This window comes from Epinephelus fuscoguttatus, linkage group LG21, assembly GCF_011397635.1.
Source record: "Epinephelus fuscoguttatus linkage group LG21, E.fuscoguttatus.final_Chr_v1".
NCBI lineage: Eukaryota > Metazoa > Chordata > Actinopteri > Perciformes > Serranidae > Epinephelus > Epinephelus fuscoguttatus.
In genome coordinates, this window is record NC_064772.1 from 24,153,489 (window position 1) to 24,179,975 (window position 26,487).

At 43.6% G+C, this 26,487-nt stretch overlaps 1 protein-coding gene across 1 annotated transcript; it reads right to left on the reverse strand.

The window, feature by feature from the left end:
* Positions 1-4,606: 4,606 nt before the first annotated feature.
* Positions 4,607-26,013, reverse strand: crispld1a (cysteine-rich secretory protein LCCL domain containing 1a). The gene is made up of 15 exons (XM_049565013.1): positions 25,758-26,013; positions 24,825-25,190; positions 17,143-17,261; positions 13,572-13,704; positions 13,352-13,467; positions 11,520-11,620; positions 11,238-11,429; positions 10,498-10,558; positions 10,339-10,405; positions 10,045-10,175; positions 9,902-9,945; positions 9,711-9,783; positions 9,546-9,621; positions 9,298-9,431; positions 4,607-5,659 (listed from the first exon to the last, which is right to left on the reverse strand). Exons 2-15 carry the CDS (start codon positions 25,083-25,085, stop codon positions 5,608-5,610), a joined length of 1,560 nt encoding a protein of 519 aa, XP_049420970.1. The 5' UTR covers positions 25,086-25,190; positions 25,758-26,013; the 3' UTR covers positions 4,607-5,607.
* Positions 26,014-26,487: the final 474 nt, after the last annotated feature.

The window sequence follows — 26,487 nt, forward strand, 5'->3', positions numbered from 1 at the left end:
CAGACATGTATAACTGCAGACACACTCTGTTAACGTACGCGACACACCCCTACAAACTGCACCCACCACTAGAACAAGACAAACCCACCAACGCGACAGTCATCTGAACCCTGCCACATGCAACATTGTGGTGAACAAATATGAGGCAAACATAGCACTTATACACTTTATAGTTCATACCATGTGAAGACATTGTTCACGTATAAGAAAAAAAATATAGCCATTAATGCCTCTAACCTTAACTGTCCATCCATCCATCCATCCATCCATTTTCAACCGCTTATCAGAGACTGGGTCGAAGGGGCAACAGGCTGAGCAAAGTACTCCAGACGTCCCTCTCCCCAGCAATTCTCACCAGCTCCTCCTGGGGGACCCCAAGCCGTTCCCAGGCCAGACAAGATATATAATCCCTCCAGCATGTTCTGGGTCTGCCCCAGGGCTTCCTACCAGTTGGACGTGCCCGAACACCTCTAACAGGAGGCGCCCAGGAGGCATCCTGATCAAATGCCCGAACCACCTCAACTGACCCCTTTCAATGGGAAGGAGCAGCGGCTCTACTCTGAGCTCCCTCTGCCTCTCTTCAAACTAACATTTCCAAACGCTAGCTTAGCATTTTCTTTAAGCCTTAGCCTTTTGTGTCAAGGGGCAAAGGGGGCTGATCGTGGACTTATATGTAGGTATGGTGGGCAAGATGTGTAGCTAGTGGGCGGGTCATGTAGCTGTTCCAGCCTCAACTATAACTCCTCATCAAGTGTGGGCACCATTGTTGAGGACATTTCTGCTGTTGCCATTTTGTTTTTTGGATCCATAAGTGACCATATTTGGACAAGAGTAGTCTCTATATACAGATTCTACATCTGTAGGCAAACCCTGGAGATCTTGCCTCCAGAAGAAGAGCAGAAGAGCCCTGGTTTCCAGTTGTAGGCTGTTTGTAGTCTGTGTGATATTGACCAATCACGTTTGAGCCGGCTGCAGTTGTTGCCAGGTTAAACGGTCCGTGCGGTGAACTAATTGGCGTCACTGCAAACTCTGAATCCATCGCAACGGTTCAGCATATTTACTTATATATATAAATGGAAGTCGGAAACAGAATTCGCCTCCTCCGCCCAAATCAAACTGGAATGCCAAAAAATTGGGAGTCTGCCCCCAGAGGCTGTCTCACCGTCTGCCGGAAGTCAGACGCCGAATACAGCCGATGGGTTCCGAGAATGGGACAAGAGAGCTGTGTATGAACAAGGGGTGGATCTGACTCAAGGAAGCAGCGACACCTCGCAGACAGCCTGACACTATAATATGTCTAACTCTAAGCCTTTAGAAAATGTAGGCGGGTGAGTTATATGAAAATTAATCTCCCGCACAGTTAAGAATGTTGAAATGAGGCTTCTTTTGTACCAGGCTGTAAACATGTTTATTTCTGCTGTAAAGTTGGGAATTCTAACATGGTGGTCTATGGGGATTGACTTCTTGAGCCAGCATCTAGTGGCCATTCAAAGTACTGCAGATTTTGAAACTTTAGCGCTGGCTTCATTTTCAGCAGGTTGCCACTTTTCTAGTTTCAGCATCTGACTGGTCTTGAGCGCCAATCTGACTGCGTGCTATGAGATTTTCAATTTCAGTCAAGTGGTTGGGTGGGTTGGTCACAGGAGAGCCAGTTGGTAATGAATGGTTATTATAAATCAAATGTCTAAGATTTGTCAGAGGTTTGTTTTAAAAGCACGGAGGCCTAAAATAACTCAATAATTATATGAGTCACCTTGCCACTCAGGAAAAGCTTATTTTTTTCTCCACCAAAGTACCCACTCCATCTTTGCAAAAACACATTCACAGTGTGGCTATGTACATGTAATATTTTTGGATCATGAGGGGAAAAAAACCCACTCCCTGTCAGATTTTATGTTTTGTTCATCTGCCAAAGTAAAGGTTTGACAAGAAGGAACACAGTCATTACCACTGGCAACCATAACTTTTCACCTCGGCGCTGACGGCTTCCCTGACTGCATCACTGCTATCTGATTCCCATCCAACCATAGTGGGACAGGCGGCACAGACATTGCACATAAACAAACAGGTGAGCGAGTAAAAAAATACAATTAAACCCAAATATACAGCACATGCACACACACACACACACACACACACACACACACACACACACACACACACACATATATACCACAAACAAATGCAGAGACACATTCAAACTCTGTCTGCCTGCCTCTCTGTCTCTCTCTTTCCCTCTCCTCAGGTGTATATGGTCTCTTTGACACAGTCTGCCAGTCTGCTGCCATGCAGCGCCACATTTAGCTCTGCAAAAAGAGCCAGACTGCAGCTGAGCAGAGCACAGTGAGGAGGTTATTAATGGCCTTCCTTATTTTAAACGACAGTCTGAAAACACTGGTGGCACCATGCAGACCCTGCGAGCTGCAAGCTTGTCTTTCATCCCATCTGTCTTCACGGCACTCAGTCTCCTTGGTCCTAATGGGCCTGTGGCTGTCGCTCTGTCAGCTTGCTCCTAATGCACCCTTGTCTGTCTGGTGGGTCGTAGAAGAAGACACACAACAATCTATCAGCATCAACTGATGAGTTGCACCTTTTCCTTAATTATATGAAGTCATGCAGCATTTTTTTAACTACATTTCCAACAATGTTTTAAAACTGCTGCTGTGAAACTTTTTTTTTACATGAAACTTTGATTTTTGTATTATTTTTATAAACTCTAAAAGTTAGGAAAAGATTAGACACACTGCAGACGGTATCCCAATGTCACCCTCATGAAGGTGTCAGTGAATCAAAACTTCACGCTGTTTTCCCTACCCTTCAAGTTATCTCTCTGCCCTTTCCTCTGTCCCCCACTTTCCCCTTTCTCTATCGTCCTCATCCTCTCACCTTTCATTCTTCAGAGCCCCTGAACGCCACCTCTCACCACACCCTGCTGTGAATTTTGACATCTGTCTGATGTATGCCTCTCTTTTTCTCTCACAGGACCTGGGCGCACATGGACGGCCTATCAATCACTCGGCAGCCCCTTCTCCTGCAGAGCTCAGCCAATCGTGTCATCTAAACATGATGTGTCGGAATGTAAATGAGTGCGTGCGTGAACGTGTGAGCATGCACACATATTTGAACATGACGTTGTGTGAATGTTTATGGACATCTGCGCGGTCTAAATCAAGTAACACAGGTTGTCAACCTCTTGCAGACACGCACACACAGCTATCTCCCTAAGTTGTTTTCCATATGGTGTGAGGGTCAGTGTGCATTGAGCATACACTCCCCCACATGTCCAATTAAGTCTGCTAATGCAGATAGATATGTAATTACTATTCCCACACATGTACACTGATAAAACTCATAGAAAATTCATTGAAGAAGATTGCATTTATATTGTGTCAGACTGGTGTCACCGGGCCGGTAGCTGTATATTCATCCCATCATGTAAGATTTAGTAGCATTTGCCTGGGGAATAACAAAGACTGGCAGCTTGAGTCACAACCTATTGCAGCCCTCCAGACATCATAACACTGTCGGACATGGATATGGTGGAACCCATTACGGGTTGGTCATTTTGCTCCATTGCTGCTCAGAAGCAAATGAGGAGTGACGACTCTGCTCCCTGGTGACTGACCTTAAAAGGAAAGCTGGGACATTTAAAATCAAACGCTTCCGCTCTCTCGAAGGTTTGAATGAATAACCAGTGCGGATATTGGGTAGGGGGGTGCCACATCCTGTGAGTCTGTGACGCCCGTAGTGCAGGCTTCTCCCTCAAATGGAGCAATGGATCTGGAAGTCTAGGGGATTGGGTTCAGTCTTCATTCAGCCCACGAAAACCTACCACTTCAGCGACTCCCTGCGGCACTTTGATCTTTGGCTCTGCATGCTTATCCATTGGGTTAGAGCAAATGTGAAATGACTCATTGCCAATGAGGTTTTAGAGCAGATTGTCAGCTTTAATATGAGGGTATTATGGCCCATATCAGATGAAGTGCTCCAGGACCACTGACAGCCTTCCCAGTTTCAGAGTGCCAATATTTGATCGTTTTAAGAAGCTATGTATGTGTAGCGTTTTCTTTTTTAGACTTACAAGGAGAACATTTTGTGTCAGAGTCTGCCACTTCAAAATACTCATCCCAGATTTATCTCTGACTAAGCCTGAGGTGAAATGAGTCCGCGGCAGTGTGGCCGTTGAGGTCGGGATAAACTGGCACAAGTAAACATGAGTCTGAGTTATGATCATGTTACTTACAAGAAATCTTCAAGACTAGGAATGTATATGGAGCACCACCCTATCCCCACAGCCACCGCAGATTTACAGCAAGAAATCCAATACTAACAAAAGTTTGAAGGAGACATTTGTCAGTGTCTAAGCTAAATTTGACACTTTATGGATTCACCAGTTTTGGGGCAGTGTCTCAAGGGTGAATGGTTGTGTAGATGTTTAGTTTAAAAGGCAAGTTGATATCCATTAATAGATAATAAAAGCCAAGTTTTTAAGAGTTTTTAGATAAAAATGCCTTCCCAAACTCATGCTGACTTTGAGTGATTTAAATGCTACAAGCAAATGTCTGAGAGAGAACAGTGGTGGTTGTAATATTTTATTGCAAAATGGACTTTTCCTAACAACCTGAGGTAGGAAAATATATATAACGCACAAAGAAACAGTGACAAAAATACAATTAATTGCCCTTTATATTGATTGCAGCTTGAAGCATGAGCAAATATATCTGTTGTTAAAAAAAATCACCATTCCGCTACATACTGTATGAAATAAAACGGTTGCATAGTATTGCTTCTGTTTATCAATGTCAATGGAAAATGAATAGATATGAACTGAAAACATATTTCAGGGTAGCAACATCCAGTTTAAATGCAACGCACGATGAAGTCTGGCACATGGTTTTGTTAAGAGAATGACAGCTCTGAGGGATGAGTGTACTTCCCGACCTGCAGGGAGTTTTAACTAAAGCGTTATCTGAGAAAAAACAACAACAAAGAAACAAATCCCATCACACTGGCAATTACAATGACAATACAAAATAAAACATATAGCAGCATACTTTATAAATCATATTGACACAAGCATAATCATATAAAAATAAATGCATTACAATTTGTTCCCCAATCATTAAAAAAAGTACAAAATATGTCAAGACACCACTCCAGAGCACCAGTAAAAATGTGCCAGACTTAATACAATAAATTGATATTCATCCTTAAGTGCCATTATATGTTATATCATAGGATTTCTATAATCAGTATTCATACAGAGTTATTTTTAAAAGGGCAAGGTAATGGCACAAAGACAAAACAGGCGTAATACTATTTACAAATATGTACAACAAAATATTCAGAGATATTTACAGTTATTAAATTTCCCCGCTCAAGATGACAAATTGGAAACTCAAAGCGAGTGAGCATTGACAGTTTCTCATTGTGTATGTGTCAAGTTTTCGTTGCCAGGTTTACGCTGTCATGGAGACGACCTCTAACCCCTGGAGTGTAGCAAAGCCAGAAACATTTCAGTCATTGAGTTTGACAACAGGGCTTGATTACCGCCTATTCAACAGCCCAAGTGCGCTCTCTGTTTGGTGAAGCCGCCCTCTGGGGCACTCAAATCACAGCGAACACCCGGAACGCCTTCCCTCCAGGAGGGTTTTGAAGGCTGCAGGGGAGAGAGAGAGAGAAAGACGAGGGAAAGTCAGTCTGGGTGCGGCATGTGTCAGATACAGAACATGTCCCAGCCTTTTGCTGAGAGACACTGATGACATACACACACAAACAGATAGACTTCACTTTTTACAGAGGGACGTCCACGTCAGTGTGTTGTCTGACACTCTGATGACAGATAGGACACAAACAGACAGAGGTTGAGGCTCCGTGAGAAAACAGATAAACCACCCATTTTTACATAAACACAGGGGACCTTCATGTGTTAATCCAACAGAGACAGACATGTTGTGAAGTTAAAGGAGACAGATAAATGATGGGCAGATACTAACAGACGTCAGGCATCTCAGCAAAGTGACAAAGATAAATGTGGTGGAGAGAGGCAGGGGAAGAGAGGGGGGAGGACAGAAAGAGAGAGGGAAGGCCACAGAATAAATGAGACTGTGTCTGTGTTTGTCCTCTACACAGGCCATGTTAACAACAGTCATTCTGCAGACCACAGAACAAACTGCAGACCACAGAACAATCCGAAGTTGGTGCAATTTAATATCTCTCAAAAACTAGAACAGACTATAGAGTATGTGGGTCAGTTGAGCTTTAAACAGAGGCTGGTACGGACCTGTAACCTTTATGCTGGTGTAAAGTGGTACGCCATGGATTCAACACATGCTCTCACTTTATTAGCACCAGTAAAGTCTTTTTCTAGGCGATCACAAGCTCCCTACTTTGTTAACAGTTAAGTGTTACTCCCTTTCAGTCACCAAGGGCTCATTGTGTAGGAGGATGGTGACAAACATATACTTGATGGTGAGAATTGTAATAATGATGAAATAATTCACAAATTAAAACAGCACATTGTTCAATATCAAAGGAGCATTAATGTGTCTCCTTATTCAAAAAGTCAAACCTTTCTTGTCTTCTTGATGCAGAACAGTTGTATGACCTCCTAGAGAGGCACATTTTTACACTCAGCTTATATTTGAATTGGTATTTTATTGCCTGGCTTAAGCTTCTTAACATTCCAATAGCCACCATACAAACCAATGACATCCCTTGTTTCCTGCTCTGTGTTAGCAGGTGACACCAAACAGGATTGTTCACTGTTGCCCCCCTTCTCTTCAGAGCAGAAACGGACAAATGATGGAGTGATTTAAACAAGAATATACCTCTTTGCCGACGATGCAGTGCTCTACTTTCAAACCTACTATTTCCTATTTGAGATCCTTTAACCCAGTGGTTCCCAACTGGTGGATTGCAGTCCAAACTGGAATGGACCGCAAGGAACCCCAAAACCCCTTTTCTCCATCTCAACTTCCTTGGTTCCATTGTACCCTCCTTCCTTCAACCGACACTGGACGGCCATAAGATTCCACCCTCCACCTGTCCACAACCCTCATTTCTCCCATCATTGCCCGCACTTTAATTACTTCCCTGTCCCTACATCCCCTTATGCCTCCATCCTATGACCCTCATCCCTTCATTCCCACATCCCTTGATCTTCCCCCCTACTTCCCTTGACCCTCATCCTCATCATTCATTATACATAATAAACTGATTGCAATTTTTAACTCCATTGGCATGGTCTTTGTTAGTGATAGTACAACAAACTTCCAGTACAGAGCTTTTATTTTGAAGTGCTGTTTTCTGCTGTAGAGTGAGTGAGTAACTGACAGCTACTTGACAGAGACAGCGAGCTAGCTCAACAACATGGCCAAACGCAAGTATGACGCTGAATGTATTAAACTGTGGGACCTCTAACTAATGACTAAAGAGAAATCTGGACCCCATGGCTGGACCAGTTGGGACCAACTGCTTTAACCTATATGTATGTTTGGCGCTGCCTTTGACTATGAGCCTTTTATGCCTGGTATTAACATGCATCTTGGGTGATCGGATCACAAGTGAACAGCACTAAATAAAAGTGTAAACAACCACAAACACCATTTGTCGAGGTGGTCTGGGACGCATTTGACCGCATATCTTTTGTAGTGTCAAAGCTAATGCGCTCTGATACGTCCCCGACAAGGATGTAACAAGACGCTGATTTAACGACAAGTTGGACAAAGTGTTGGGTGACCGTCCATTGTTTTCCCTATGGAAGGAGGCAGTGAATTCTGCTGACAGCGATATCTCTAGCTGTACTGAGTTCTACAGGCGAACATGCTAGTGAGCAGCTAGTGAGAGTGTGGAAGTAATTACTGTGCATAGGGCCCTTTGACCTTCTAGTGTAAGTGACATACGCAGTAACATAATCCGAACACAAGTGGTCAGATGGAGAGACATGATAGACAGGCATGATAGAGACAGGTGTGAAAGGCAATGTGTTTGGGCATTTGTGTTAAGATCACCGAAACACATGTTAAGACCAGTTGTAAACAGATGCTTTGAGTGTCACGTTGTTAGACAAGGGTTAACCGTTGGGATAACTGTTTCCTGTTATTATTTCTGTAAAGGTTGCTGGTTACAAATATGCTAAGCTTACCCCTTCTAATATTCCAGGGATGTTGGGTTTACTTGCAATGATTCTCACTGTAAATTATCAACATGGTAACTCCAGCCTCAGTAATTTGGTCCCTGTAATGGCTCTGATGTAGAGAGTCTGTGGTTTTTCTCACTGTTGTGACCAAACTCCTACTGTTTCAGAACAATTAAACACTCTGTACCTGGAGATAATTTAGAGGCCAATTTAGGTTACAACTACTGCCTTCATCTATTAAAGTCCAGATAATTTATTTTTAACAAGGCTCAGGTGACAAGCAATCCAGAACACTCCACCCAAACCTACCTCGGACTGTAATGGTCTTGCAAAGAACATGTTCTGCATGACCTGATTTTCACTTGTATGCATTCACAAAGTGTGGTGAGACAGACAGGAGACTGATTTGACACACGTTTGCATGAACAAATGAGAAGACATTTCATAAGGAATCCATTCATTCTCTATATGCTCTTTCGTCAGCTTGTCCATCTTAAGTTTATCCACCAAATTGGATGGACTGAGCTATAACTGTCTACACTGTAACCTTATATTGATCCCCTTTGTGTTATATGCTGGCAGGATCCCTCTTCCTCAGTGCAAATGCTTTGGCTATTCACTGCTTTGCATTCTTGTTTGTTTTTTTTGTCTTTATCTGAGCCACTATATTAAGCCTTAGACCCCTTGTCCGCTGATTGCCCTTTCTGACTTACCACTAAAAAACAAACCTCTCCCACAACTACATTAAGATGCACTCATCTTCTCTGCACTAATTGCCAAGCAATTAATTATTTTAAACTGGAAGCATGCTAATCACCCTCCCATGCGCACTGCATGAGAGATGTAACGAACTGCCTGCATCTTGAAAAGATTAGGTTCACAAGGGAGGGCAGAGTGGATAAATTTCTCTCTACCTGAGAGCCATTGATTTCTCATTCCTCTTCTCTGAGCCTCAGCAAATTAACCCCTTCACTTCAGTTGGAAGACAGAATACTGACATAGGACTAGTAACCTCCTTAAACAATCATGATGGTATGCCCTCTGATATGTTCTTTGTTGTTTTTGTTGCACAATTATCCCTGACAGTTTAAAAAATCCCTTTTCACACACATAGTAATAGCCACTAAGCTCAGCATGGTTTGATCATGTACCCATACCTCTCTGAGAAAATGCCGTTTTGGTATGAGGCAACGTAGTGTTTCCGTTTGTCCACTGGCATCACATCGATGTAACCACCCACATCATTCCTGATGACTCCAGCGTGGACTGCTGCTCGGCATATACTGGACTTCTACAGAGGTATGCAAGACGAAAGGTGAGGTAAGAAGTGTTGACTCATTTCAGTCTATAATTCAAGAAAAACGCTGATGACCCTGGTGGAGAATTTAGCTTAAAAAGGACTTACATCAGAGTATATTCTGGTGCCGATTACTCTGGATATGTGAGGATTCTCTTCTAAACAGTTTCTTGGACAGTATAACCTAAAAATAGAACAGTTGGACACTTGAGCTTTCATGAGGCTGGAGAGCTTAACGTGTGCACGCAGGCAGACATGAAGTGAAGTTCATACCTTGGACAGTGTTTGACAGGCTTTTCATATGAACACATCTGTGCCACTGTGGTTTCACATGTGATGGCTTTGACTGTAAGATAGAGTTACAGTATTTCAACGAACGCAGTTGTAGCACAGCTTGTAATGAATCATTTCCCAAGAAATGTCACATAACTATAATTATAGTGTCACGTTACCGTCAGACTTACCTGCTACTCTGGAAACTGTGAAGGAATTGGCACTTAGATATTTCCTGTTGAGAGAAAACACACAGCGTTGATATAAGACTTCATTATTTTCACTTACTGTGAATACATTTTACCAGTCAAACATCGGCATATCATCATCTCACCCAAGAGACTGGACTCCATTCTTGTTGGATTTGATGAAGAACTCCTTTCTGCCTTGTCTTGTTACATCCATCCATCCTCCGTCATTATCTATGACACCAGCATGTAGACCCGCTCTGCACACACTGGATTGCTGCGAATACAATGTTATATTTACAACATCATTTACATTGAAGACTTTGAAGCAAGTAGCACTTCAGTGTCTCGAGGACACTTTGACAGGACACACAGCGGTTAATTGGTATAATATTGACTTCATAATTTGGATTACGCAGCCTGAGGACTTGTGTACTCACCATTTCATAGAATACTGTCCCAACTACTTTTCCTTTGGCATCGAGGCACCCAGCTGGGCACTCGTATCTGTGGAGCAATATGAGGAACATGAGGTGAAATGAACTGTATACTTCATTTTGGGCTGCTGTTGTTTTTATTATATTTCATCGGAACTGTACCTATTACATGTTGTTCCTTTACACTGATCTCGGAGCTTAGTGTCACAGGTCACAAGCTGAGCTGAAAAAGAAAAACATAAAGGCCTTTCAGTGCTCCGACAGGAACCCACAGGCATGAACTGGCTGCTCTGATGCAGACGACTGCTTTCTAAAGGCCTGAGCTGAGTGAAACCCAGTGATTTTTGTTGTGATGCTTCAAGAACCAAAGAGAAGGATTCCTGCAACAGGGTTCAGGGTGGTCAGCAATTCTTGAGGAAGCGTCTCATCTTACAAGCGCAGGCCCGTTTCGCTGCGGAGAGGAAGCCATTTAAAAACCACATCGAGCCCCTCTCACCCCTCAACCCCTCTCAGCCGGCCAAAAGCAAACACACACTCAGGGGATCATGCTAAAATAGACCTCCCCTCCCTGCTCCAAAGAGTGACTTGCAATATTAAGTACACTTCAGAAACTGTCAGGGTTAATCAGGGAGATGACAGATAAAGGCTACAGAACATCAAGGCAATTTAAGATAAATTGCAAGAAAAATATTTCCGGTCAAGGCTCATTTTTTGCACCATTATTGCTTGTTCAGCACAAATTCTGTGCTATTGACCCAGTTTTTTAAAACCTTTCTCTTTCTTTTAGATCATGTCCTGTATTTTTTGCCATTCTGTGCACCTCCCAGCCCTAAACCAGATCCTACAGCCCCCCATTTTGAGATGAAACTAGATCCAGAATAAACAGTTAAATGGCAGCTTACACATCTGCTGTGTGTTGACCACTTCATTCTTCTGCAGGTCCTCTGTGGGGGGCTTGGTGGGGGCTGGGGCAGGGAGACTGGGAGGCTCGGGCTTGGAGGCCCTAGACCAGGGTTTCTGTGGAGCGCGGGGGGCCTCCGGCTCAATGAAGTTGTTTTCTTCCGTTTCCTCTTGTGGAGGGTTGGAGCTGTCATCTTAGAGTAAAGTCACAGAAACAAGGTATAGTAAGCATATTTTCCCCCAGGCTTTCTGGCTCTGTCTTTCTCTATTTTCCACACACGTACCTTTGTAGCAGAGGTTGTCCTTACAGCCTCCTCCATAGCTGGGAGGACAGGCAGAGCAGGGGGTCCCGTGTTTGTAAGGTGAATGCCCCCACCAGTTTCCCCTGTTCAGGTCACATAACAAGAAGGGCTTATTGAAGAGGACTTGTCCTACTTAAAGGAATACTTCACCCCGCCATTAACCATTTGTATGTCATCAACTCATCAGGTATCACGTTGAATTTGCAAAGGAAACTTTGTTTTTCTTGCATGCCTTCAGTGAACGAATAATAATCCAAACACAAAAAGGGTCTTGGTGAACTGAAGTCAAAGGAAACTTTGTTTAACAACAGTAAAACTATATCAAAACATCCATTTACAAACTCTCACACAACTCGTGCAGTATAATCCAAGTCTTATTTATCCACAGACATTAGCCAGTGCTAGCTAGCAAGTTCTGTTGGCTTGTTTTAGACAATGGAGGAAGATGATGTGAGTGGTGCGTTCAGAAATACTCATTCCAAGAGTCAGAGCGCACTCTGATACAAACTGGACCGTTGGTAAATTCGGAGCGCTGTTGGAATGTATCATTTGGTTATCCAGAGCACCGCACTGTTAGAGTAGCTCAGTGTGCCAAGCGGGGTGAATGTGTGATGAACTTAACTGTTCATTAATTCATGTAGAAATATAACGCTCCATTCTTCAACCAACAGGGCTCTCGTTTTAGTGTAGAGCGTCAGACTGAATCTACAAACGCACCATGTCAGGTCACTCACTCTCTGTGACCATAAGCGTTACTTGAATAAGTAAACACTGACCAACAGGACCAGACTGGCCGACCTGTATGCTCTCACTCAGTGGATGGATTATTTGACAGGATTGCCAAAGGTGGGATGGCCAGCCTTGTGGTTGATTACTGTGCCAATCGTAGAAAGGAGGACGACACTTGATTTCCACCAGTTTGCTTTGCTATCGAGGCTAATGTTAGCTAATGCGCTAAAAGAGAAATCCAATATTTGTTTTTGTCTTTGTTTTTGTTGACGGGCAGTGGCGGCTGGTATGTAATCAAATTTAAGTTTTGAGTCATGACTCCTTCTATTCTGGCTCCCAATAACACAACAAGATGACATTTTAACACTCCTATGTAGCCTACAGCCCTGCCTCCAGCTAATGCAATTATGTCATTGTGATGTCGGCCCTAAAAGCGTCCGTTGTGTGACTTTGGTGTATCTGAACTAACCCTTTAAAACACCAATGTCACACAGTAACACAAACTAACTGATGGAGGCAGCAGTAGGTCAGCAGCTTCTGTGTTCAGCAAAGTAAAATTAGTATTTTTGTCAATGGAGTCTGGCACTGAAGAGAGCATAGATTAACTTTCACTTTGTATTCCGTTTCCTGTCCAAAAGGACTGTCTGTATGGGAAGCAGTGAGCATATGGCTGGATACTAGAGACTTGGATTACACTATATAAGTTGTGTGTGAGTTTTTAAATGAAAGTTCTGATATAGTTTTGCTGTAATTAAACGTGGACCCCTATGACTTCAACTCATCCAGAATTTTTCCCATTTTGGAGTCTTTGTTCAGCATGGAGGCATCAGAGGAAAACAAAGTATTCTTCAAGAATTCAACACAACACAGGGTGATTGACTGATATACAAATGGTCACTTGAGGGATAAAGTGTTCCTTTTAGCAACATGTATAACTGATATTTCTTTCTAACCCCTTTGTGTGATGACATGAACTTCAGCAATGAGTGGAAAAATGTTTAAAATTCAGCAGCAAATGATTATAAATTCTGTTTCAACCTGTGTGTCACTCATGAAGCTAAGAACATCACAACAAGTTTGCTTACTTTGGTGAATAGTTGCAAACGAGATAGACAGCTTTGGCCCAAATCTGTCCCCACACATTCATATTGTAGCACATGTTGATGGCACAGCCGATCCGACTGCTGGTGGCCCATACCAGCTGCAAAAGAATAACAAGACAGCTCATGAAAAACATAAATCACTAAAGCATGAAGTCTGAAGAGAATAAAGGGTGACGAAATGGTATGATCCAGACCTAGCTACCTGTGTATAATGAGTGCAAACTGGGCCAGAGCATCTGAAGGGGCAATAGGGGTTACACTCCTGAGGGTACGGAAAGGTGTAGTCTTTCACTTCATCATACCAGGCCTGCACATGGAACGTGGGAGGACGATACCTGGAGAGATGAGTAAGCGTACCTTTGATGACAGTGTTCCCAAAAAACATTTCTATTGTCGTGTCTCTGTTGGTGTAGGAGTTGGTGTTATGCGTCAACGCTGGTTTCTGCTGACTGCAAATCCTCTTTCAAGTGCAATCAAATGCATATATAACAATACACATACAGTTTATTAGAGCAACACAGCAATCTTGGAAAATATACATCTGAATGTTTATCAATCATGTACATTTACAAAACCACGAAATGTATTAAAAATATTCTTCAAAATGTGTTCTGAGATACAGGTGGTAGCTTAAGAGTGTCACAACTTCAAAGTAAGGCCTGACAAGGCGACTCAAAACCCTATAAGAACATTAATTCATACTACACCCAGCTATACAGCATATGCAGTTACCATCTGCAGTTAGCACCCACCGGTAACTACAGTAATGTAAACACATCTGCTGCCATTAAGCTTCTAGCTGGCAATCAAACATTTGCGCTCTCTGAATTAATTGCAGTGACCAAGGGCTGACACTGATTTGGCACCAGGTGCTGCCAGTTAATCTGATTAGAATCAGGCGGACATCTTGACTGTGAAGTGATATGATTAGATTTGGAACGAGAGGCTCTTTTGTGAAGTGGTGCTGTTTGCTCTATGGGGGACTGAGTGGACAAATGAACAAACAAATGAACACATGTAACAGATGTGGCAAATTCATATGAATTTGGGGGACGTATTGAAATGCTACCACACAATTTAATGAGTAGATGTATTGCATTTAAGGCTGCTTAATTGTTGACCAGCCACTTTATTAGGTACACCTTGCTAGTACCAGGTTGGACCCCATTGCTATCAGAACTACCTTAATTCTTGGTGTCATAGATTCAACAAGGTGCTGGAAACATTCCTCAGAGATTTTGGTCCATACTGACATGATAGCATCACACAGTTGTTGCAGATTTGTCAGCTGCACATCCATGATGTGAATCTCCCGTTCCACCACATCCCAAAGGTGCTCTATTGGATTGAGATCTGGTGACTGTGGAGGCCATTGGAGTACAGTGAACTCATTGTCATGTTCAAGAAACCAGTTTGAGATGATTTGAGCTTTGTGACATGATGCGTTATCCTGCTGGAAGTAGCCATCAGAAAATGGGTACACTGTGGTCATAAAGGGATGGACACAGTCAGCAACAATACTCAGGTAGGCTGTGGTGTTTAAACCATGCTCAGTTGGTACTAAGGGGCCCAAAGTGTGCCAAGAAAATATCCCCCACACCATTACACCAGCAGCAGCCTGAACCGTTGATACAAGGCAGGATGGATCCATGCTTTCATGTTGTTTACACCAAATTCTGACCCTACCATCTGAATGTGGCAGCAGAAATCCAGACTCATCAGACCAGGCAATGTTTTTCCAATCTTCTATTGTCCAGTTTTGGTGAGCCTGTGTGAACTGTAGCCTCAGTTTCCTGTTGTTAGCTGACAGGAGTGGCACCTGGTGTGGTCTTCTGCTGCTGTAGCCCATCTGCTTCAAGGTTGGACGTGTTGTTGGTTCAGAGATGGTCTTCTGCAGACCTTGGTTGTAACCAGTGGTTATTTGAGTTACTTTTGTCTTCTACCATCTTTCAAATCACCTTTCTTCCCCATTCTGATGCTTGGTTTGAACTTCAGCAGTTCGTCTTGACCATGCCCACATGTCTAGATGCACTGAGTTATTGCCAGATGATTGGCTATTTGCAGTAATGAGCAGTTTAACAGGAGTACCTAATAAAGTGGCCAGTAAATGTATATTGTATGTTTAATCCGTACTCAATAAAAAATGTTAGAAAGTTTTATGGGTAGGATAACGAGTGGATTTAATGCACTTATAGTGTTAAACTGATCTTGGAGGGTGTCCTGGCCAACTTCAGCAGTCAAGTGGCTGACATATGGGAGGGTCGTCAGTTTGATCTACTTCACCTGGGCCTTCCAGACGATAAACACTGGTCCAAGTGTACATTCTGTCTCTCCCTTTCTACAGCTGGCTTACACCTTGCATTGTCTTTGGTTTTGCACTGTCAGTACCTTTAACAGCACACATGCCACATGTCCATGCATTGACTTGCACTGTTAATATTGCTGGTACCACACACTTCATTGTTCATTTAAACTGACCTAACAGAGTGGATTTGTTTCAAGTAAATCTCTTGCATGGACTCTGTCCTTGTCATATTCCCTGAACCAGTTAGTTTGTTCATATGAATCCATCAAAGGTAAAACTGTGCACATGGCAGACAAGCTAGCGAGAAGTTGTACTAAGATGTTATCTACTGTTTGTTTAATCCAAACACATGAGTTTATGGTGCGTGATGAGTTGATTTCCTGCTTTTGACGGTGCGTGAATTTGAGTCATATGAGTAAAACACTCAGAAAAAAAGCTAGCAGATGTGCTAAACTCACTGGAATAACTTCTAATCATAACTTCTAAAGTGGTATGATTGACCAGTACATGTATTCATTTTGGTGTATTTGTAGTTGACAAAAAAAGCATCCGCTGTCATGATCTTGGGTTTTTGTTAATATTATGTTATTTTTTGGACTTCGTTTTGGGATTTTCTGTTTGTGCTCTTTCTTGTTTTCTTATTCATTCATGTTTAATCTGTTTCCTGTTTTATTTTGTAGATTCTCTCCTCATGTGTCATGTCTGGTTTTACTTCCTGTGTGTGTGTTTTCTCGCCTGTTTTCCATCACACCTGTCTCGTTAGTCCTTCCCTGTTCCCTGATTCTTCCCCTCACACCTGCTCTGTATTGGCCTCGTTTGCTCCACCCTAGTGTCCCCCTCCACACCCTTGTTGTAGGCCAATCCCCATTTCCCTCCTTTTGCCTGTGTCCACTTACTCCAGCTGTGTCTTGTTCTTGTGATCAGTTTTCTGTGTTTATATACCTGTGTTTCTCTTTGTTCTTTGTCATCTTTGTTCATTCCTGTGCTCATCCCTGTGTTCTTGGTGTCTTTGCTGCATGGTTCCTTGTGTTGTGTTTCGATTTTGTTTTACCTGAGCTCATCATATTATCGCGGTTGGTTTTCAGTTTAGTTTTAGTTCTTCTGTCATTTGGACTTTCTGTTACCTGCCTGTTCCAGATGTTTTTCATCAGCTTTGTCTCTGTTTGTGTCATTGTAATGTCATTTCTACTGTGTAATGTTGCCAGTTAATTAAAGATAGGCCTGAGTTTGCTGGGCCTTAGCCAACCATGGCAAGCCAACTGTATGACCCATACAGGTTTATTTTGTTCTTATCCACATACAATAAAAGGCAGCACAGGCTTAGACACAACAAAACGCAGTCATCACATCACAAACACACACATGCAGACTTTAAAGACCTTAAATGTTTTTAGCAAGGCAATTTCTACCCTCAACCCAAGTCTATCTCTGTATGTGCAGAGAGTACATCTACTAAATTACTGATTACCTTCCCCAGTGTGCTCCCAGGTTCTGTCCGATCTGTGGCAATAAACCGGCAGGTCCGTGCTCCCACAGACAGGTCTCGGCCCACTCCTCTGCCGTACGCTCCAACTCTGTGTCCCACACCTGCATAGGAGATGAGATGGAGAAACAATATGAAGTTGTTTTCTGGATTATAAATTGACCCAGTGCAAAGCAAAGCTGCTTATACTTCCTCTAATGGGTGATAAGATATACCAGTGTCACGTCAGAGAACAGCTAGTGTGAAACTGAAGATATTCATGGTTTGTTCAGCTGTCAATGATATGAGGATGTATTAATTATTACACACTGAACAGGGATTACTTATCATACACCATGATAAGTAATAGGGACTTGGAGCTGCTACAGCTAAGTAACTGCACTAATCTCTAAACTAAGTGCAGCACCATGTTGGTGTGTTGCTGCTGCTGCTGTATAAAGAGCTTTCTGACTCTCTTATTGCTGCACAGCTGACTTTCCCCAGATGGGTTTTCCCGTAGGATCGGGTGTTGTTCAAAAAATGCAAAAGCTGTTTTTCCTTAAGTAATACCTTCCATATGTCTCTGGTGAGATGTCTGGGTGCAAGCTTTTGTTTCACTTTACCTCTCCCTGGATTGCCCTCTAAGTTAAGTTTGGCTCTGGTTGGATACTAAGGGATCATATTCCCATTCTGGGTTTTCTGGGAATGCAAAGAGTGTCCTTCCTCTCGGCTGACCTACATTCTACCGTTAAAAAAAAAAAAAGTTAGAATAACACCAGCTGTAATTCCTCTGAAGGACACTGCATGTTCCTTTAATTGCACACCTTCACTCTCACCTTCAGTGCGGGATATCGAACAGGTTTCTACGGGAAAGGCTATTAGTTTGTGTGTGTGTGTGTGTGTGTGTGTGTGTTACCATTAGTACACCAGCGGAGGTGTCAGAAGTTTTCCCATTTCACACATTGGGCCCTGGAAGTCATAGCTTACCCTCACTGAAATCTCATCCGCTAACAGACACTAAAATAACTACCCCACTTCCACCGCCGCCTCCTCCTCCATCGTCCGTCACCCACTTTCAGTCCCACCAGAAACAACTGCTGTTCTCTGCATTATTCCCGAAACACACACACCTACCTAACAACAGGATGTCTGGCAGCGCTGCAAATTAACTCTTAACTCTGAGCACTCTCTTCAGCTCTTTCTGGGAATCCAGCGGGTGGCCGAGAGGACCTACTGTATATGTTTAAATCAGCATCGCCAAGGTAATATTGGCTGACTCTTCAGTGTCAGATTTCAACACAAAGCCTCGCAGAAATGTTGCATAACTTGCAAGAACAAATAAACCGTTGGAGGTGTGGAGTTTATTTTTCATTCATCTCTACACGTGCAAAGAGGGAGCATATTGGTGTTGCAACAGCCTCATTTTGTAGCTGCCTGTGGTTTGTCTTGCACAGTAAGGCGAAATGATGACTGACAGAGTCGGGGCTAGAACAGCACCGAGAAATTGTTTACCTGGAATTCTGTCCCTGCTCAGAAACGACCTCTATTGGCAGCAAACTGCAAATAAATGTCAGTATTGTCATATCTGGTATCCCTCTTCGCAATTATAATAGCTTACGATGCTGAAACAGAAACACTTAAGAGAGTTAAGCAGTGGAAGAATGCAGATGGAAGCCGTTCAGTTTCTGTCTGTCATTTTCCTCTTCAATTTTCTCGACAAGTGACCTCCTTGCAGGGAAAATAATCAATGTTTACACTGATAAGGAGATTGAAACACGTTGCATTGAGCTGTGGTAATAGCCAAACGATCTGCAAACCACAGTACAGGACATTCTGTGCTTGAGCGGGGACAGCACAGTGTTTTTGACCATTAATGAGCGGTTATGGGTCTGAAAACGTTTAAGTGTGGCCACAAGTACAGTAGCTCTCAAGCCAAAAATGACCAAAACTCTCTCAGTGGCTACAGTATGTCGGGAGGAGGGGTGATTACAGTTTCTATGATTTGTGTTGCTCTGGAAGCATGTCTTAAATAATCATAAATACAAGCAGCACCCTTCCAGCGGAGGAACTCATTCTATCATCCCCAAATTTGCAACAAACAAAACAAGCAGGCTCACAAAGTGTCGACCGAGACTCATATTTTTCAGCTGTTGTATCTGGTGCAGAGCGCAGCCGGCTTGTCAGGCTGCTGTTGTTTGCACAGTTAGCCCAGCAGGGGAGGCCTCATAACCAAGAACCCCCCCGCCTCCCTCCCTCCCTCCCTCCCACACCACCCACCATCCATCCTGACCACACTTCTGCAGGGGCCTGTAAAGAAAAACACGTCCCCTGCTAAAGTCTTTCAGCACAGTGCACACAGCATTGTGTATTTCGCTTAACACTTCATTTGCAGCCAGGTTTTTTAGGTGAGGGGGGGAGTGTTCTCTTCCTTGGTCATCTGGTTGCATTCCAAAGGGTATAGAGGTGTAGATCCTTTGCAAGTTTGGGTTTCCTGTTCATAATCAATGGTGCATGTAGAGAAACACTGAAAAAGCAGGGGAAAGATATGGGAACTGCAGATATGGGAAGCTGAGTTGAGATACATGAAATAATGACCTGACAGAGAACAGAGGAGAAGAGGCGATGAGACTGTGTGACAGAGAATACAGCGAGGCAAAGGGGTGACTAGTGAAAGTGATCAATAGTTAAATTGCCTGCCCAAACTACCACTATCATTTCCCACAGCAATAAAGACCATAAAGTGTTTCACGCAGTGCATTCCAGCTGACATCCACTCACATCAGAGGTCCTGGGTCTCACCATTGTCTCCCATTATCATGTTATAACAGTTTGACCAGAGCAGCATAACCACATATTACAGGCTTGACTTGAACAGAAAGTAGTCTCACTCACTGGGCCTCATTAGTCAGACAGGGGAGTGGTAGGAGTAGCCATCTGATGTACATGTGTTTTGCATCTCTGCAAAGTTATTTTGACGATGCTCCCTGAAGTATCTGTGAAATCTGCTACAGCAGGCCGTTCTTTCTAAGTGCATTTGGAGCAAGAGCTATGTTTACATTCCTGGCATCAGATCAAGCAGGTTCAGTGTGGGCACTGGAATCCCGCAAGGATACGCCTTGTTGGCTCCGCTGTTACTGGACAGGATACAGCCGGTGCAGGTGAGGCTGTGAGAGTGTCCAGCTTTGGGGTGTAAAGGTGGCATCTTTGCTATTTTTGGGATAGCGTTGTCCTTTTGGCTTCACTGGAGCGTGACCTTGGATGCAAACGGGAACACTCTTAGGAGCTGCGGTTATTTTGGAGGACCGAGGGGGCGGAGCCAGATGTTGTAAACATTCGGGGCTCAGTCCAAACATGTTCCCCTGCGGACATTTTTTTCCCCTTTTACAGCAGCTACATGCACTACTTTCCAAGTCATTTAAGAGAATAGAAAGCCTGAAAATATGTCTATCATTTGAGAAAAACACGATGGTTGCCAAAGAAAAAAATCCTCCTGTTGTGCCATCATCCTATTGTGTATCTAATTGTTCTCCAGCTGTCTTCATCATTGTGAAACCATAACACAACAAATGTCAAGTGTGACTAATTTTCACTCCTGACACCTAAAAGCAGGCAAAAATTATCTGTTTGTATTTTTAAGTTACATAACACAGGTGAGGTGGGAATTTGGCGTAAACAGCATTACTAATCTTGAAAGCTATTTTAGTTTTACTGCAGAGTTCAGAGTGAATGTTTAGCTGACAAATCTGCCACATTTAAATCCATGCTATAATAATCTGGGCTGAGCTAATTGCAAATTAAGGATCCCAAACAATACTCTGAGCTGAATATTTGGCAGACAGAAGAACATTTACTCAATTATAGTAGGTTTATTTAGGGAATAGCATCATAGAATTTAAGGATAAGTCTGGTATTTTGCACTTTGAGCCCCATTTCTGGGTTGTTTATGATGAAATAGAGTGGTTAAGAATTTGTATTTCCCCTGCCTGGCTCAACAGTGCTGCCTATAGCCACGTGTGTACCTGTCCTAAAACCACCCGAAACGTTTTCAAAGCCATGAAACTCACAGAGTGGTCAGTGGTGTTTGTTGATGTTCTAACATAAAAATCGTAGCAAACTGTGGTTTCCATGCGTGTTTTCACGATTCATCTCGATTGTTTAACTATTTTTTCAGCTGCCTCACATCCGTGTGTAAACTTCTGCTTGATCGTTTGTTTGACCCTGAAGCGTTATACACTCCAGCCCACTTGATGGCGATAATGCTCCTTTACGTGGGTGTCGCCAACTGGCAGGAAACCACTGCAATGTAATGGGACGCAGAAAAGAAGCAGGAGAAGAAGGTTGGCGTTGTGTTCAAAGACATCATCATCATTGTTTGCAAGCGAGTAATAATGGGCAAGTTTTGTGCGGTCAATGACACAGCACTGTCGAGCTGGCACTTTTGCTAAGCTAAAAGACTACAGTGACTACAACCTTGTCGTAAACAACCCCCTTTCCGTTTATGTTGGCGGATTACTACCAACAGACAATGAGGCCTACTATGGAAAATCAATGGATTAGACAAAATGTCAAATAAATCATCACGGAAACCACAGTTTGCTGTGATTTTTATGTCAGAACATCAACGAACACCACTGACCACTCAGTTCACAGGTTCACACATGGCCATAGGCAGAACTGTTAAGCCAGGCAGGGGAGAGCCAAATTCTCCGAGAAGGACCAATCGTCAAAATTTTGGTCCTAACCACTCGATTTCATCTTAAACAACCCAGAAATGGGGCTCAAAGTACAAAATACCAGACTTCTTTAACAATGTGGGCATTTACCATGAAACTTCAATAAAAAGCCTTGTCCTTTTATTAGCCCGGTGTGGCAACATATTTTGACAAACAAACGCCTGTCTCAATTAGAGGCCTGGTCTGGTTGCCAAGCAGTTCATTTTTATAGAAGTTCTTTGGATGTATAAACAAGTCGTTGGCTACAAACCAGAGCTTACATGGGTTAGCTGCTTCTATTGCACATACAAATATATAGTTTAAACTTTTGTCAATACGGAGATGCTACACATCATTAGCTCGGTTAGCTTCTCCACAATTCAATTGTTCAGTTCAGTTTACTGAAACTAGTATGAGCACCAACTTTTCATCATTTTCATACTACGGTATTCAGCTGCTGTAGAGACTAGAGAGGCTAGTAGACACTGGCACTTTCCCAGGGTGCAACCAGCTGACCAGCCCCAGGGGCAAACCCACGACACACTAAGGAGACTGGCCTATGAGCTCTGAGGTAATCCACAGGAGAAACTGCAGAAAGTTGCCACTGGTCGCTAATAATTACTTTAAAGTTAATGTACTTGGCATTTTTATTATTCCTTGCCAGCTTCTCCTAACATTGAAGCTGTCTGTTTCACATGCTTGTACACATTACCATAATTAAACATCTTGGGTAAAGTTAATTCAGGGCTAATTTATTCGTCTAGACCCTAATTATTGTCTGATTGGACAGCCACATTATCCAACAATGAATTAAAATGGCTGATGCTCGCAGCACATCTCTGACTCATCCCCGGCAGAAAACTGTCAATACAGCTTTATCTTAAACCACTAACATCGCCGCCACCTCAGAGCCTGAGTGCAGCCCGGCAAAGCCAAGTTAAACATCAAGGCAGGTAGGGCCCTTTCTCCCAAGATGCCATCTGTTTGTCTTGCAGCGCTTCAAACACTGACACTTCTCTGTTTATACCTGTGGGTCAACATTTGAGTGAGAGGCAGAACCGCTGCCCCCCCCCCCCCCCCCAAACTCCTAGATCCCCACCCCTACTGAAGGCGCAATGAAGCTTTGTGGATCGCTACGGAGTGTGAATGCTTATCCGGGGAATTTTTTGGGCCTCTGTGTTGGATAATGACAGAATGGGAACGGAGCCACAGGGATAAGGGAGCGGGAGGCAGAGAGAGAGGGGGCAAGAAAAGGAAACAGATGAAGTGGGGGGGTCGGGGGGGGGGGATTTGAATTGATGTTATCTCAGAGTCTCTGTGATGATTGCCACAGAGGGTCAGCCGGGTTATGGTTTAATACAATGGCAGACAATAACAGAACTGATGGGCAAATGGCGATGTATGTGCGCTTGTGTGTGTGTGTGTGTGTGTGTGTGTGTGTGTGCATCTGCATGCATGAGTGTGTAGGGAGAGCAGGGGAGCATGTCTATGAAGTCTTCCAGTACAGTGAAGCTGTGAGGTTTCTGAAAGGTGACAGCGGTTCAACACAGACAGAGAGAAAATCTGAGAAATATGGAGCCCCTTTCAAAATAAAGCGCAGAAAATCACTGAAAATCCACTTTACATGTGACCCGAGCAGCGTCTTGCCTGAAAGATATCGACATCTACAGGACTGCAAATAAGATTTCAGCGCGATCCTTACAAGTCATTGTCTCTTTTTACTTTGCGCCCCTTCCAAATGTCTCCATCTCTCTTTTACTCTTGCCTCACTCTTACTCAACCTCCTCCTCATCTTTTTTTCAATTATTCTGACACCTTTTTTTTTTTTTAAAATTCCCTCCGTCGCTCTGCCTCTCGTTTCTACATGTGACTCTCCTTTATCATTTTACACCTCTATTTTTATTTACTTGCCGTATTCTTTGCCAGCTTTCACTCTCTTTCTCTCACCTCACGTCCTCTTGTTGCATGCCTCTCGATATTTCACCCCTGGGTACCCCTGGAGCTTTAAAAAAAAAAAATACTCAGCCAACTGTAACAGGAGACAGTAGAAAGGAGCTGTGTGCTGCTGGCTCAGCATTTCTCCACTAGAGTGTGCCTCAACCAGAAGCCTGCCAGGCAGAGTGGTGCTTTCACACACGTACACACACACACACACACACACACAAGGGGTCCTCAAGTCCAACCTCTCAATTATACAATTACACAGTCCAGCAATTGCCCCCAGCAGGAACTGTTTATTTGCCTTTACCACTGAATAATGCTGCCTTTTGTTCTGTAGCTCTTTAAGTGGAGATGAAAGGATGATAAAACCTCATTACTTTCTGCACACTGTATTGATTTTTAACCTCCTAAGTACTGTTGGTGGCAACGCACTGTGGCGGTCAAGCAGTGCCTACACGTAGTGTATCTGGAGAAGTTCCAGATCTGCCGACTTTGAAAAGGCGTGGTATGCATGTGTGTGTGTGTGTGTGTGTGTGTGTGTGTGTGTGTGTGTGTGCACGTGTGTTTAGTGGGGGGTAGACAGCTGGTAAAACAAGCCACGGTGCCGTGCTCTGATTCTAATTGCACTGTGAAAAGTGATCTGGCGCTGTACACACACGTGATGGCCAACGGATAAAGTCAAACAAATCTCCGAGCATGAAAAAACAAAACAAAAAAAAAAAACACGGTAGTAGTGTGATCATTGGCAGGTTGGTGGAATTCTTTTCTTCTGGCAAAACAACCAAAGTCACATGGGTACAGATTTGTGTGTGTGTGTGTGTGTGTGGGGAAGGGGGGGGCCCGTGTGTGAAGGTGCTTAGATGCTGGCATGCTGCTTGTGTGCGAGCCAAGAGGGACAAGTGCCAGCCGGTCTGGTGACTGGGTCAGGTCACTAAGCTATATGGTCGACAAGTGTGCAAGACTCTTAGGGAGTTCAGAACGGGGTCAAAGCGCTTTAACACATATGCATCCTCCATCCTCCAACCTTCCACCTACCATGTACTCCATGTTGGAAGACGAAGGGTAAACCTGGCCTCTGAGCTTGTTGTGAAGGTCCAGGATGAGCTGAGCGTCACTGTCCGTAATGGCCCTCTTCCCCCTCTGCTTGGCCTCCCACCAGTCCCCGTCCTCGTCCAGATACTTGTCCAGAATCTGCCCCCAGCCAGTGGAGTTCGGAAGCATCACCATGGACGCGGTCGTCTGGAGCAGCAGGAGCAGGGACACGCCCCTCAGCCAATTCGGAGATGCACGCCTCATCCTGGAGATGGTGATGATCCTCTCAGACTCAGGCGGGGTGGACGGGGTGAAACGGGGAGCGGGCCAGCACAGAAAGACACTCTTCTTCTTCGTCGACAGTGTTAGCTGGCAGAGGAGCCGGGAGGAGAGAGCAAAACAGGATTATTGGACGGATTGGAACTGGTGTTCTGTATCAAATTTGCTGAATAACTTGGGTCAATATTGAACTTGGTGAGGACAGCGCATTGGCGTGCAGACACTTGGTTTGGTGCAGAGCCACGGGTAACCTCATGGAGTTCACTGGGGGAAAGCTGGCAGACTGGGAATGACTAGTGAGGGTGTGGTTTAAAGACATGACTACTGGTGTTGAACTTCCTTGAAGATTTTTACAACTTTTTTCCCCTCAAAATAAAAAAAGTAAAGACAAGCTTGGGAGCTGCTCAAAATAAATCTCAGATCACATTAAGCAGTGCAGCTGTAATAAAAGTACACAGAGTGATGCATAATGTAGCTAATGCATTCACAATACTGTATGTAGACATATATTTCCAGCTGGACTTTTTGGTATGCACACTGCAGTGCTGACAGAAGCTGATATAACGTGCCAATACCTAATGGAAAACGTGAAGAGTAATGCATATTGAAATAGAAATGGAGTGTTGTGATTTAATGTAGACTTTGGAAATAATTTACCTTTAATGAATTGGAATGCAGCCCGCTTCTTGAGATCTTGACAGAGATCTGGCTGTGAGGAAACTTCAGCAGCAAGTAGAGGAGGTAAAAAAGGAAAGTCCGCTTTGAGAGAAAGTTGCAGAGCTCAGGTGGAGCGGTGATGACTGTCGCTGGCTGCCATATGACATCAATCAAAGATGTGTTGTGGTCGCTTCGCTCCGTTTGAGTAAAGAGAGAGTGGCTCTTTCTTCTTTCGGGATTCTAGCACCAAAGCCGCTAAAGCATCACTTATCCACATTTTATCCTCAACTTGGCTGCGCTTTGAGAGAGCCGCCCCTGACCACGCCTCTGCAACAGGGTGAAACGGCCCACTCGGTCGTGCCAAGACCTCTGTGCGCGTCCGGGGTCGTGCGTATGTTCAGTGTGAGCAGAAACTTTTTTTCCTCCCCAGTGTTGTGCAAGTTAACCTCTGAAACCCAGTCTCTATTTCCAGTGCAAAAACACACAAGTCTGTAATATTCCTGCAGAAACTTTTAGAGTTTAATAGTGACGTTATTGCACTTATTTGCATGGGCGGATCATGAGACAATGGGCTCCTGGGCACAGATATATAAAGGGCCCCACCACCTCTCCTACACAGTAGCAAGACACACAGACTCTGTGGTGGTTTTCTGTATCTTTTTAGCCGTCATGGATGTTTTGTGGGTTTGTGTCTCTTTGTGGTGTTTTTGTGTCTCCTTGCTGTTATTTT

Coding starts and splice junctions, on each gene's coding strand:
- crispld1a (XM_049565013.1), bottom strand. CDS start 25,085: ATGAGGCGTGCATCTCCGAATTGGCTGAGGGGCGTGTCCCTGCTCCTG. Junction 13,468..13,571: donor TTTGCACTCATTATACACAG/GTAGCTAGGTCT, acceptor ATTCTTTTGCAG/CTGGTATGGGCCACCAGCAG. Junction 10,176..10,338: donor GGACAGTATTCTATGAAATG/GTGAGTACACAA, acceptor TTGTATTCGCAG/CAATCCAGTGTGTGCAGAGC.